The 14,899-nt window shown below is 39.1% G+C and overlaps 1 protein-coding gene across 1 annotated transcript; it reads left to right on the forward strand.

Moving 5' to 3' along the window:
• Nucleotides 1-12,241: 12,241 nt before the first annotated feature.
• krt15 (keratin 15) lies at nucleotides 12,242-14,303 on the forward strand. The gene is made up of 7 exons (XM_057843855.1): nucleotides 12,242-12,832; nucleotides 12,904-12,986; nucleotides 13,078-13,234; nucleotides 13,311-13,472; nucleotides 13,553-13,678; nucleotides 13,793-14,010; nucleotides 14,100-14,303. The coding sequence occupies exons 1-7, from the start codon at nucleotides 12,257-12,259 to the stop codon at nucleotides 14,194-14,196; spliced, it is 1,419 nt and encodes a 472-aa protein (XP_057699838.1). The 5' UTR covers nucleotides 12,242-12,256; the 3' UTR covers nucleotides 14,197-14,303.
• The last annotated feature ends 596 nt before the right edge of the window (nucleotides 14,304-14,899 follow it).

The raw sequence follows: 14,899 nt of genomic DNA on the forward strand, positions 1-14,899 counted from the left end.
GAGGAACAGCTGGGCAACACATGAGGATGCAGATTGGAGGATACACTAGGAGCAGGAACAAGAGGTGAAATCAATGGGCAATCACAGGGACAAGTCACACTAGGAGAAAACCAACACAAAACCTAGCATTGTTTCATTCTAGCCATAAAAAGAAGGTAAGTAATCGTATTTATTATTTGAAATGTCTGTCATTTTTAGCTTACAATCATTAATTGATGTGTAATATTTAGTTAAAAAAAAAAAACGACTTTAAAAAATTATTCACTCACATATTTTAAACTTAAAAAAAAAATTACATCACATGAAAAAAATACCGTCTGTAAATAAGTCACGGATATCCACCTCATAACTATTGCTGAATTGTATTTTTTTTCCCGTTACTGTGGCATTTTCCCCAATATTTTAGATGATACATAATCGATCGAAAGAAAAATTAGGGAAAAAAAAAAAAGTTTAAAGAGGTAAATATATAAAAAGGAAAATCTCGACCACTCCTTGATGTCTGCGATTTCTGCATTGCAACCCTTGTTATATTACCATGTTTCACCCATAAAATCCCCCAAGAATCCGTCTGTGGCCATTCACAGCTGTGTCTTGACAATCGGTGATACATGCTACATGGAGTTTTTGGATCGAAAAGAGGTAAGTACGCGATAATACCTCGTCAAAATCATGGCGTCTTTAATTACGCTCTCGCATGCTCTCACCTCCAGTTAGGGTTTTGCTGTTTATTTATTTATTTTTTTTTAAAATGCCCTCCTGTTCAAAAATGTTCTTCCCCCAGAAAATTGAGATTTTATGCTTTCGAATGACGTATCACACGTGCAAATTGGACTATTTTGTAAGTTGGCCAAATTGGGGGTCTCAGAGCGGAACTTCAAGTCATCTAAGTGTTTTCTGCCATATATTAAAATACAACATAAATACACACTCTCTTAACTACCCAAGAATGCAAGAAAAATTAACATTTGTCTTAAGACCACTCAACATTGTCTGTCTAAATAAATAAATAAAACAGAAAATTTTTTCAATAAATGATGATGCAAATTAATAAATACATTTTAAATAAATGCAAGTCATCAGCCAATCAAATGTGTGTTTGAGGGGGAAAAAATGGACCGGCACAATCAGCAAGTGAAAAATGTAAGTCTGAACATAGTGAAAATAATTCACTTAATAAGTATTTAGTCAGCCACTAATTGTGCAAGTTCTCCCACTTGAAAATATTAGAGAGGCCTGTAATTGTCAACCATGAGAGACAGAATGTGGGAAAAAAACAGAAAACCACATTGTTAGATTTTTAAAGAATTTATTTGCAAATCATGGTGGAAAATAAGTATTTGGTCAATACCAAAAGTTCATCTCAATACTTTGTTATGTACCCTTTGTTGGCAATAACGGAGGCCAAATGTTTTCTGTAACTCTTCACAAGCTTTTCACACACTTTCACTGGTATTTTGGCCCATTCCTCCATGCAGATCTCCTCTAGAGCAGTGATGTTTTGGGGCTGTCGTTGGGCAACATGGACTTTCAACTCCCTCCACAGATTTTCTATGGGGTTGAGATCTGGACACTGGCTAGGCCACTCCAGGACCTTGAAATGCTTCTTACGAAGCCACTCCTTTGTTGCCCTAGCTGTGTGTTTGGGATCATTGTCATGCTGAAAGACCCAGCCACATCTCATCTTCAATGCCCTTGCTAATGGAAGGAGATTTTCACTCAAAATCTCTCGATACATGACCCCATTCATTCTTTCCTTTACACAGATCAGTCGTCCTGGTCCCTTTGCAGAAAAACAGCCCCAAAGCATGATGTTTCCACCCCAATGCTTCACAGTGAGTATGGTGCAATTCAGTATTCTTTTTCCCTCCAAACATGAGAACCTGTGTTTCTACCAAAAAGTTCTACTTTGGTTTCATCTGACCATAACACATTCTCCCAGTCCTCTTCTGGATCCTCCAAATGCTCTCTAGCGAAATGCATACGGGCCTGGACGTGTACTTTCTTTAGCAGGGGGACACGTCTGGCAGTGCAGGAATTGAGTCCCTGGCGGCGCATTGTGTTACTGATAGTAGCCTTTGTTACTGTGGTCCCAGCTCTCTGTGGGTCATTCACTAGGTGCCCGCGTGTGGTTCTGGGATTTTTGCTCACCGTTCTTGTTATCTTTTTGACGCCACGGGGTGAGGAGGGAGTTGAAAGTCCGTGTTGCCCAACGACAGCCCCAAAACATCAGTGCTCTAGAGGAGATCTGCATGGAGGAATGGGCCAAAATACCAGCAACAGTGTGTGAAAAGCTTGTGAAGAGTTACAGAAAACCTGAAGTTGGATGTTGAATGTACTGTTCCCCTTGTGTGTGTGAGTGAACACAACTCCATTCAAAATGAATACAGGAGTCAGGAGGTAGCGTCCGAGCTCCAGGTGCTTTATTGTGCTGCACTGTCGCATCCAAAAATGAATCTGAGTGAAAAGCCGATGCTTTCGAAGGTGCAAACAACACAACCAGCGCTCACCAAACGATCGACTGACGAAAATACTACAAAAATGGCCGCCGCAGTACTGACTTCCTGTCAAATGGCTGTTAAAATAATAGCATGAAGGAAAAATGCACTTCGTGAGATATTGGACAGAACATTGACAATGACAACAGTGACAATTTCTTTCTCCCCAAGAGAGTTGGGTGCAAAACAGGGGACTGAGATGAGCGGAAGAGGAGCCTGAGAGGGGCGGTTTGCAGCCAGAGCTCTCTCTGTTTTTTGGAACAACAAATAAAGGAAAAAATAACAACCTTGTTGAAATAAAAGAGCAATGCAACAGAAAATTGATCAGATCTTTAAGAGAAAGGAAAGAATTGATGAGCTTTATTTTATTTTAATCTTCCATGTTAATGTGCACTTTGGGCTTATTTTTGTTCATTTATGTAAGGCTACTTATTTATTTCCCAATAATTAAAAAAAAAAGTCTGTTTGCTTTGTCTTCAAAATATATTCCATTTCACCTTGCATAATGTATGTTATTTGTACTTATTTTTTTCGTTAATGTACTAGTATGTTACTTATATCTCTCTTATTTAAAAAAGTCAATGTTTACATTATCTTCCATTTTAAAGTGCATCCTATGTTATTGAATAGTTAAAATTGAGGTTTTGCTTTTAGATTTGAAGAAATGAGGGGAAAATAAAAATTAGATGGAATTTTGTAAATCAGTGAAAAAAATACAATTTTGAATGGAAATCAGTTTCTCATTTATGTCTTGTTCCAGTGTGATGCAGTAGCCTAATGCATGTGTTAAACCTTTCATTCATTCATTTTCTGAGCCGCTAATCCTCACGAGGGTAATGGGGGCGCTGGAGCCAATCCCAGCTAACTATGGCCAATATGCGGGGTACACTCTGAATCAGTCGCCGGCCAATCGCAGGGCAAAAGGAGATGAACAACCATTCGCACACACAGTCATACTTAGGGACAATTTAGAGTGTTCGATCAGTCTGCCATGCATGTTTATGTGATGTGGGGGTAAACCGGAGTACCCGGAGAAAACCCACGCAGGCACAGGGAGAACATGCAAACTCCACACAGGTAGGCCAGAGCCCAGGATTGAACCCTTGATTTTTTGCATTTCGCTGGTTTTAGGAGGTTTGACACCCCCACCCCCACCCCCAGATAAATAAATAAAAAAAAAGAATGGAGTCAGGGAGTTCAGGCAAGAAATTCTAGCCACTTTCACCCATTTATTCTCCATTTTTTTTTTTTTTTTTTTTTGCCGGAGGTGCCAACAGTAGCCCTACTTTTTTATTTTGTACTTCTTTGGCTTAATGTGGTTATGTAACAGGTTATAATACAATATAATAATAACAGTTCCTATAGATAACTTTGAAAAAAAAAAAATCAAACATCCTAAGCAGTTACTCATAATGTGACTCATTATTTGAGTATTGTTTTCACACAATACTTTTTACTTTGACTACTTTTGTATGAGTAATGTTATATTGAAGTACCGCTACTCTTATTTGAGTAAGATTTTTAGCGACTCTACCCAACTCTGCTTATCTGGTACTGCTTTACTCTTAACTGTTCAATTTCTTTCTTGGCCACCAGATGGCATTTGTGTCTTTCCAAGAATCTTGGAACTTGGACTGCATTGTCACACTCATTTCATGAAGGAAAACAAAGAAACTTAACATCTTAACATACTGCCCCAAATGGACATTCGAATATCTGATAGAATAAGGACATAATTTCCAAAACATTTAAAATGAATAATAGCTTTTATAACTGATCTTATCAATGTTCAATATGTCTACCGACTGTCTTCTTGAGGTTACTTGGAGCTGTTTCATATTGTTCACATTGAAAAGAATATGCACAATATCCTTTCTACCACGTTTTTCTGAATTTCATTTGAATTCCAGAAATAGAAAGTCTATTGATTTTCAAACACCTTGAACACATCGCATCGTATACAGTTTAATCCTTATTGTAAGACAATTCAGTAACCCCACCCTCCTTCTAGTGTCACTTTTGGACAACTACTACATAATTAAACATTATTAGTAAAATTCTGTGCTGGAGTAATATAACATAACATAATGACGTATGATTTTTAAAATTTTTAATTGACTTCATGTGGAAAAACATTGCATGTTGTTCTACGAGTCTTAGTAGTACTACAACACTCCTCATCAACCGTAAGACAATTTTTGGCCTGGAGCAGTGTGTAAGTATTAAAATTGTACATTTTCTTTTTCCCACGCCTGCTTTCTACTCCTCTATGACATTTCAGTACAGTAGTATAACAACTTTAGCATACTAGCAGAACAACAAACATACGTAACTAGTGAGGCAAAACATCACAGTTGTTGCAAAATGCTACTACTATGTTATGCTATGCTATGCTATGCTATGCTATGCTACACTACACTACACTACACTACACACCACACCACACACTACACTCAGGGGTGAAAGTGGGCCAGAACGGTCAGGAATGCAGTTCCGATATAAGATTCAGGGCCAGAATGCAGTTCCGGTATAAGATTCAGGGCCGGATTGCTGTTCCGGTACATGGTGCTTTGATTCCGAAAATATGACGACAACTGTCAAAACGTTATGTAAAAAAAAAAAAAAAAAAAAAAAAAAATGCTAAGCTGCCAAACATGCATTTCAACTCCAAGAAAAAAAACAATCTACCATCATCAGATTTACATACGGCGGAAATCACTCAGGTAACTTCCGCTCTGAGACCCCCAATCTGGCCAAATTTAAAAATTGTCCGGTATACATGTGTGGTACATCATTGGAAAGTTTAAAATCTCAATTTTCTGGGGAAAGAAAGATTTTGAACAGGAAGGCATTTAAGAAAATTTTTTTTTTTTTTAAACAGCAAAACCCTATCTGGAGGTTAGAGCACGCGAGAGCAGAATTACAGATGCCATGACAGCAAAAAAAAAAAAGGTTGTTGAATTGATGCGACAAAAAAGGGCAATGCAACATAAAATTGATCAAATCTTTTAGAGCAACGAAAGACTTGAGGAGGCTTATTTATCATATTCAGTTTTATTTGCTCTGATGGGGAGGTTCAGAACATCGTAGCTGTCAATGTGCACTTTGGACTTAAATATGTTCATTTATGTTAGGCTACTTATTCATTTCCTTATGATTTAAAAAAGTCAATGTTGGCGTGATTTTCAAAATAAATTCCATTTCACTCTGCATAATATAAGTAATTTGTACTTATTTTCCCGAATGTATGTTACTTCTATCTTTGTTATAAAAAAATAAAAATGATAAATGTTACCTTAACTTCAATTTTAATATACATCCTGTGTTCTTAAGTAGTTAAAATTGAGCAAAAATTGAAATTTAGTATGTGAGGAAAATGAGGGAAAATAAAAATTAGGAGCTGGAGGTTGGGGTTATTGCTGTTTTTGTTAACTTTTATTTTGCAAATCATTGAAAAAATACAATTTTCAATGAAAATCAGTTTTTGTATGTGTTCTAGAAATAATTGTGCTAAAACAGTTTTCTTTGCATTTCAGTAGTTTAAGAGGTTTGACACCCCCTAGCCCCCCCAAAAAATGAAAGGAAGAAATAAATAAATAAAATTTCTGGCTCCGTGGCGACCTTCGCGTCGGGGAGTTCCGGCAAGAAATTCTAGCCACTTTCACCCCTGACTACACTACACTACACTACACTACACTACACTACACTACACTACACTACACTACACTACACTACACTACACTACACTACACTACACTACACTAATAAGATATTCTAATAGTTAACATTAAGTACTCCACATATAAGTACTATTGATCTCAACTTGTCGTTCGACTAATAGGCCAAAATATCTTACTAGTAGAGTTTATTATTGCATGGACTGCCTGGATATCAAGGATATTTGGGGGTGGGGATACTAAAACAGCTTTACAGTGACTGAACTTCCATCAACAAGATGGGACTGCACTCACTTGAAACAGCTGCAGGTGCTCGGTGCAAAGAATGCATGCTGCTTTTATGACTGCAAAGAACACCATGTGATCTGACTGCCAAAAAAAAAAAAAAAATCCCAAATAGCGATGTGCATACTGTATATAATGTCATGTAATGAGACTGAGTAATATGAGCAGTAGCAGTGTTTGTGGCAACTGTTAACAGTGACATGGTTACAGTATATGCAGATGTGAATGGACAGCAGTATTTCTCATGTCTTTTGCAAAATCTGCAGGAAATTTCCAGACCTCAAAGAGAACATGCAAACTGTGTTTCATAACCCTTGATTGTAGTTAAGGGTGGAGCCACCACCTGCAGGCTAAGTCACCGTACCACACAAACCTGTCTGAACCTGAATCTAAGTGTAGCCTGAAAAAGCCCACCTAAAAGAAACTCCTGTTGCTGCACTCCACTTCTTCATTGCAGGACTGATATGCAAACCCCCCAAATAATCAGAACATTAAATATTGTTTCATTACATTTGTGTTTCTGTCAAGCAAATGATTTGTGAAGTATTACAAAGCAGTATGTTTTGTGGAGTGAGCATGGGTCAAATAAATTCCAACATGACAGTTCCACACCCAGTGAAAAGCACCTCAGGCACTCACTTGCATGTCGAAGCACAAACTACATTTCTGACATGCTCTAACGGCTTTCCCTTAAACCTGCAATAAGCTGTTTTGTCAAGCAAGCACTTGTATTACAAAGTAGTACATTTGAACAGACTGTTCTCATTTAGTGAACAAGACAGCAAATGTTCACATATAAAGTTATTTCAGAAATTTGCTTCCAGATACACGTCACATGGTTGCTAACTGCTAAAACTGTGTTAAAAAGACATTCCTTTAGTGGGTTTTCACAATTGTAGTTTACATGATTATTTTGCATCTGGCTCCCTTTTTTAAGACACACATTAAAAATCTCGGGCTGATATTTGTTAGCAGGCTCATCTTTGAAAAACAGATTAGTTCTGTTGTAAGAGCAAGTTTTTTCAAGCACCATCTCTTGGCTAAAGTGAAGCCTTTTCTTAGTCGCCACGACCTTCAAAAAGTAATTCATGCCTTTACAAAGTCAAGACTGGACTACTGCAATGCACTTTATGTTGGTGTTCCCAAGTCCTTTATTTATCGTCTGCAATTTGTTCAATATGCTGCTGCTCGATTTTTTAACCAGTACACCCAGACGTGAACATATTACCCCTGTGTTATTATCGCTCCATTGGCTTCCTATTTGTTTTTAATTCTGTTAATGGCCTGGCTCTCTCTTATTTGTCGGAGATTTTAACCATCCGTAACTCTGGCGGGGCTCTTCGTTCTACCATCTAGCTTCTTTTGCAATTTCCAAGGTCGAGACTTAAACATTAGGGGTGATCGATCTACTGCAGTTGCTGTCCCCAGATTGTGGAACAGCCTGCCCCCTGAAATCTGGAACATTAAGGATCTAGGCCAGGGGTGTCCAAACTTTTTGCAAAGGGGGCCAGATTTGGTGTGGTAAAAATGTGGGGGGCCGACCTTGGATGACGTCATTTACGTAGAACAATATATTTAAGCAAATTTTAGCAAGCCATTCTGTGTGTCACATTTGCTTTATTTTTTTTTTTTACCGGAAATTAATAATTTCAACAATCTCGCAACTAGCCTTTTCGGTGTTTTCTTTTGACTCTCGGGCTCCTGCAAAATACTGCTGCTGTGAAATTAAACTAGCTTCAAGTTGCTTCAATTTCTCGCTGCATATCTTCCCTATAATCTTGTCGTACATGTCAGCGTGTCTTGTTTGGTATTATTGCCTCACATTGAACTTTTTAAAAACAGCTACTGTCTCTTAGCAAATGAGGCAGACCGAGTTGTTGCATATTTTAGTGAAGAAATAGTCCAATTTCCACCTATCCTTGAAGCGTCGGCCGTCGCAGTCAACTTTTTGTTGTTGTTGATTGTCGCCATTTTAGAAAATTGGAAGTAAAGGGTCACACGGGGTAATGTTGCTTAGAGTGCTGTTGCCTTTTAGTGGGTAAATGAGCAGCAGCATTTAGTGTGTAAGCTACTTCATATGCTGGTAGCAGCACTGCTGACCAATTTACCGTATTGGACCGAATATAAGACGGCCCTGGTTATAAGACGACCCCCTCTTTTTCATGACTCAAGTTTGAAAAAAGACTTTTTGAACACCAAATTAATTTTTATTCAGAAAATAATTACAGTACAGCTGAAACAAATGATTATAACAATATATTTGAGAGAAAAAGCATGTTATTTTGCCTCATTCAAATCTTAATATCTGAACATTTAAATATGTAAACTAAAGTGCAATCACATTTGTAAATGAATGGCTTCTGGTTTTTGAAATGTAAATAAACCAATCTATTGTGATAAAACAACAAAATTGAAATAACTGCATTAACCATCAAAGTGAAGTATAACTGTAACTGTAGTCCTGAAACAAATCTGAATAAGGAAAAACATTGCAATAAAATAATGCAAACTGTTTAAACTTGAAAGTAGCTGAGATCTGTCATGACACAACATTGCTTCAATGATATCTGGCGCCATCTAGCGTCGTAAATGGGTATAATCCGCGAATATAAGACAACCCCCATTTTTTCAGTCTTATTTCAATGCAAAAAACACCGTCTTATATTCGGGCCAATACGGTGTGCGGGGCAGACGTTTACTAATTTTATGACAGAGGCTGGGGGCCAGATGAAATTTGACCGCGGGCCGCATTTGGCCCCCGGGCTGGACTTTGGACATGTCTGATCTAGGCCTTTTTAAATTACGGTTAAACATCCACTTTTTTAGACTCGCCTTTTATCCAGACTAGGGTAGCCGTGTTTTATTTCTTAAAGGTTTTAATGCTTTCGGATTTTATCTGTTTTATTTGCTGTTTTGACTGTTATCGAGATCCGTTGTTTTTGTTTTCGTTTTTTTCTCAATGTCCTTGTATAATACTTTATTCCCTTTTATTTATCATGAGCTATATCGCGGTTGTAAAGCACTTTGTGGACCCTTCGGATTTTTGTAAAGGGCTATAGAAATACATTAGATTTGATCTCAAACCAAATTCCCAGTTTGCTTCCCTCAGAGATTGCAGCCACGCCTTGCACTAATACTTCACATACCGATGTACTTGTTCACTTGTGACCAGGTGTGTTCAAGCAAGAACATGCTTAAAGGCTGCAGACGCTTACAGATGTGTCCCCTTACCTGCAGAATTGTACTATCGGATGCCATTTACAATTATATAAAACAATGTGAAAACCATGTGCAAATCAACACAACTCCAGCTCTAAGATCAGTATGAAATGCATTGACGTTTTTCTCAAAGGGAGTTGATGTAAGGTCCAAAACTTTTCAAGACAGGCGTTTGCAAATAAGAAAGAATTGGTTTTCTATGAGTTTTCTGGATGTTAGAATCAATGATTTTTTATTATGTATTAACAAGAGCTCGCACAATACAGAATACCCTGATTCACTATTCATGCTGACAGACCAGAATGACATTCCAATTGATTCGAAGGATCTCACATTTTAAATTTAAATAGAAAATGTTGTCCAGTGATCACTCGCTTCTTCGCGCTTTAAACCTTGCGCCCTCAGTCCGTCGCGGATTTTTTTTTTTTTTTTTTCAAATTAAAAAAAAAAAAAATACAAATGAGCCATTCCGAGCCGATACGTAGCCTCACTCTCCCTCCTGCTGCTCTTTGTTGGTCAGGCAGTGCACTGGAGATGCTTATTAAAGTTAATGATGATTGACAGACGTTTCATTTTTGATCTTGCCACAGATGCTTGGTAGCCAAAGCTTCAAAGCACCGCATGCATCAATCATCGTTTAACTTGTTAAACAGTTGCTGTGGCAACTCATTGTGTGCAACTTAATGAAGCATTTAACAAAGACAAGCATTTTTCTACTTTATTCTTGTTTAAAAATCATTCGGTGGGACAGTAACATGATTAAAACTTATCATAATCATTACATCTGAAATGCTTAAAAACACATTTATTAACTGAAAAAACATGTCTTATATGTATCTCTTTCCAATGCTAAATCTGAATAAATGCATTGAACAAAAAAAAAAAAAAAATTGGGGCGCTACTTCGTGGTTTTTCACTTCGGGTTTCCGCGGGTTCCGGTCCCCATTAACTGCGAAAAAAAAAATAGGGATCACTGTACTTTAATAATATCAGTATCTCACGCTGTACTGTGACCAAGGGTAGAACCTGGGTTGGGTTTTGTCCATTTTAGCCAATAAATCCATCGTAACTTGACTGGCAATCCTGGATTGCTATTGTTGAACTAATTTAGCCACTGCCACATGATTCCCATAAATCCCATCATTTGTTGCCTACACATTGTGATATGCAAGCAACCAAGAAAAGCACAGAAAAACTGGCACACTGCTGTTATTGGCTTTTATTTAAATACAAATTTTAATCTGCTGGCTGCATATTAGTTCCAAAACAACATAGACACTTGTTGAAAAATATTTTTCAAATGAGACTGCATGTGTACGTCTCATGAACATATTCTTACGTTTGCTGTCCTACAAGCACGCACCATTATTCATTTTGTTCTGGTTCATGTCTGACAATTTGGATCCGCTGATCAATTTTCCAACCCAACTTGAATGGTAATTGCAGTCACAAATGCAAAGAGAATGCAACAAAACAAAATGGCAACAAACAGAGCAAATCTGATTAGATTACATTTTTTTATTTGAAGTCTCCTCGTGATTCTCTAAACCAAGAGTTTAAGTACTTTTTCCTTCCGTTGCAATAGTTGTGTGCTGTATTTTGTATGCAAAATTGTACTAAATTCTTGTGAAGATAAGCAGCACAGAGTTGCTAAGTGTGAAATCTTTCAGGTATCAACTTGCCGCCTCGTTGTTCTAATGGATTTCTCAAGCTCTTGAAACCGACTCGACCAGAGCAGCAACATGTTCAGGTAAGCCTATTCCCGCTCTGCCACACCCTGCAGTCACAGTAATGGCATCGTGTTGCACCTCTTACGAAAGTACAAAGCATGGACTCACAATGAAGTGAAGAGAGCTCAACATTTTACAGCAGTATACATAGCAGTAATGTGATATTTTGTCAAAACACCAACCAGAGATACATAATTTAATGCCTTCATTTAACACCTGTGGGGGGGGGGGGGGGGGGGGGGGGGGTTCGACTTCAAAATAAGAAGCAGTAAATCAAGACTGAGAAATTACTTATTCAACAAATTTGTATGAAAAATGTATGAAAGGACTTCATTAAGCCGAATTTTATACATTTTTGTTCACCTAAGCGTTAATGGTGCAATATAAAAGATAAAGTCCAACAAAACTGATCAATGTAAATGATTTGCAATACTTGTGTCTTATATAACTGGCTTTTGCCATTACCTCAAGAGGTATGGCTGCTTTGTTCGGGAGCAACAGTAATTCATTGAAGATATATCATCTGCCAGAGAACTGACAGGACACCTCAAACTGGTTGGATCTGACTAAGTAGCCTCAGGCTAAGAGAGCAGGGCGCGGCACTTTCACTATTCATACTTTGAATCAACTAAATATAGTGGTTGTAATCCAGACATGCACAGTGGGAATTTAAGAGAATAAAGTAAGAAAGTGGTAGAAATTCCATGTCTTGTATGTGGATTCTATGTATGCACGTATATATTTTAAACGGCTGTAGGTTTAAACGTTGCACTTTCTCCTTCAGATCACAATCTTGTAAATTAACCTGAGGGACAAGGATGAGGGGTGGGGACTGGCATTTTGAATAATGCTCCTCCTATTGCCTCTGCACGCCTTCACTTGCGGCAGAGGCCGCCTTTTACAGCATAAAAAGGGGACCCAGGAGCTGCTTTGTATCTCAGTCCATCATCTCCTCCCTCAGGCAGGCAGTCACCACCGACCAGTCAACACAATGTCAATCCAAATGTCCAGGACGTACTCTGGTCGCTCCTATGCAGGTGGAAACCTGGCTGGCGGTATCCGCAAGGGCCAAGCTTTAAGTGTTTATGGAGGTGCAGGAGGTAGCGGCTCAAGAATCTCCACCGGCAGTTTTAGCATGGGTGGTGGCAGCATGGGTGGTGGCGGCGGTTATGGTTTTTCCATGGGAGGGGGTGCAGGTTTTGGCATGGGTGACGGCATGGATTTCCAGGTCGGGGCCAATGAGAAGGCCACCATGCAGAACCTGAACGACCGTCTGGCCACTTACCTGGACAGAGTGCGCAGCCTTGAGAAGGCCAATGCTGACCTGGAGCTGAAAATCCGCCAGTTCTTGGAGAACAAGGTCTCCCCCCTTGCCCGTGACTATTCTGCTTATCAAGCCACCATCAGCGACCTGCAGGGAAAAGTAAGAATACATCTTATTCTATGTGTATTCACGATTCAGAAAAAGTCACGGTTATTGTATATTTCACACAGATCCAGGATGCCACACGCGTCAACGGAGGAATCTACCTTGCCATCGACAACGCTAAACTGGCAGCAGATGACTTCAGAACCAAGTAAGTTTCAAGACTTACAATGAAGAACACTTTGCAAACCGTTTGCATATATTCTGCATGGCGCAGCATCTGACCTCTTATTGCCTCACAGGTATGACAACGAGTTGGCTATGCGTCTTTCGGTGGAGTCAGATATTGCTGGTCTGAAGCGTATGTTGGATGAGCTGACACTGGTCCGCTCAGACCTGGAGATGCAGATCGAAGGCCTTAAGGACGAACTTATCCACCTGAAACGTAACCACGAGGAAGTGAGTAGCAAAGCATTTCAAATCACATCAGAAGATACACTAGATCCAACGTCTAACCAACATTTATACTTGACAGGAAATGGCAGCCATGAGGGCACAGGTCGGTGGACAGATCAACGTAGAAGTAGATGCCAAACCACAGGTCGACTTGACCAGAATCATCAGCGAGATCCGTGAGCAGTACGAGAATGTGGCCGCAAAAAACCAGAGAGAGCTAGAAAGCTGGTTCCAGTCAAAGGTAATTGCCAATGAAACATTTTGGTTGTCACACAGCATGAGGGGGAATATAACACTAACAATGAGTCATGTCTATTGCAGACTGAAGCACTGAACAAGGAAATGGCTGCCAGCACAGAAACTCTCCAGACCTCCAGATCAGAAATCTCTGAGATCCGTCGCACCCTGCAGGGCTTAGAGATTGAACTACAGTCTCAACTAAGCATGGTAAATTCAGTGTAGCTTTTCTGTGATACGTTCTCTTCAAAAAAATTCTACTGGGCCCAATGTCTCCATCTGCAAATTCTTCAATGTTGGGCTCTCTCCTCTGCGTTCCTCCAGAAAGCATCCCTGGAAAACACGTTAGCTGAAACCGAAGGACGATATTCTATGATGCTCCAAGGCCTCCAAGCACAAGTGACGAACCTTGAAGGCCAACTGATGCAACTGCGTGCCGACATTGAAAACAAGAACAGCGAATATTGCATGCTCCTTGATATTAAGACCAAGCTTGAACAGGAAATTGCTGAGTACAGGAGGCTTATGGATGGAGAGGGAAGGTAAGAGAAAAGTAGCAAATTGTAGTCAGAAGAGCTCAACCAAATGATTTGTGGTAAATGTTTAATGCATATTTTGTTTCCTTTCCCAGCATTGGCTCAACCAGGAGCACTACTGCCAGGGTGATAATGGTCACAGAGGAGGTGGTGGATGGCAAGGTGGTGTCCTCCACAACCACCACTCAGTAGGCTGCCTCAAACAGCAATGGCAGCTCAAAGGTATGACACCTGAAGTCGACCTTTTCATCTTAAACGAAAGAAAGGATGAAATAAAAGGCTCCCCTTCTGCCTACCTACTCCTTGTGTCTGTCTTTGATCACTTGCTTGACACTGTTGAGTCCACAACATTTGGTCTGACAACCAAATGAAATAAGTTTATGAATGGGAATAAACCACAAAGGCTTCAGGGTGTATTAAAATAGCAACATAGTTTGTCATAGTTATACTCTGCCAGATTACATTTATGCATTAAGATGTTGGAATGTGGTTTTACCTTAGCACATCCTCCAATAACTTCAATGTGGTCGTTCTGAGAAAGAATGATTTCATTCAATCAGGTGCATGCTTCGATGACCTGTATACTCTTGTATCTTAACCTCACATACTGGTTCTCTGCTCAAATCCTAATCAGCTGCCAGTGTTTTCTTGTTGAAGAACAAAAACCAGAGCCATTATAAATCGGAAATTCTGATCAGTCGTGATACAAATTACTTTTTCTTCTTGCTTCATCTCTAGTCTATTGCATCTACATCAGTGGTCCCCAACCTTTTTTGCACAACGGACTGATGTATTGTGTTTTTTTTTTTTTTTTTCACGGACCGGCAATGTGTGGCAGAAAATGACAGTAAATATAAAATAACATGTCGAGGTTAAAAACGAATATTATGTGCAG

Source organism: Corythoichthys intestinalis, chromosome 8, assembly GCF_030265065.1.
Source record: "Corythoichthys intestinalis isolate RoL2023-P3 chromosome 8, ASM3026506v1, whole genome shotgun sequence".
Classification (NCBI taxonomy): domain Eukaryota; kingdom Metazoa; phylum Chordata; class Actinopteri; order Syngnathiformes; family Syngnathidae; genus Corythoichthys; species Corythoichthys intestinalis.

Excerpts from the sequence above, each read along its gene's own strand:
- krt15 (XM_057843855.1), top strand. The coding sequence starts at position 12,257 with ATGCTCCTCCTATTGCCTCTGCACGCCTTCACTTGCGGCAGAGGCCGC. Across the intron at positions 12,833-12,903 it reads TCAGCGACCTGCAGGGAAAA|ATCCAGGATGCCACACGCGT; the intron begins GTAAGAATACAT and ends TATTTCACACAG. Across the intron at positions 12,987-13,077 it reads GCAGATGACTTCAGAACCAA|GTATGACAACGAGTTGGCTA; the intron begins GTAAGTTTCAAG and ends ATTGCCTCACAG.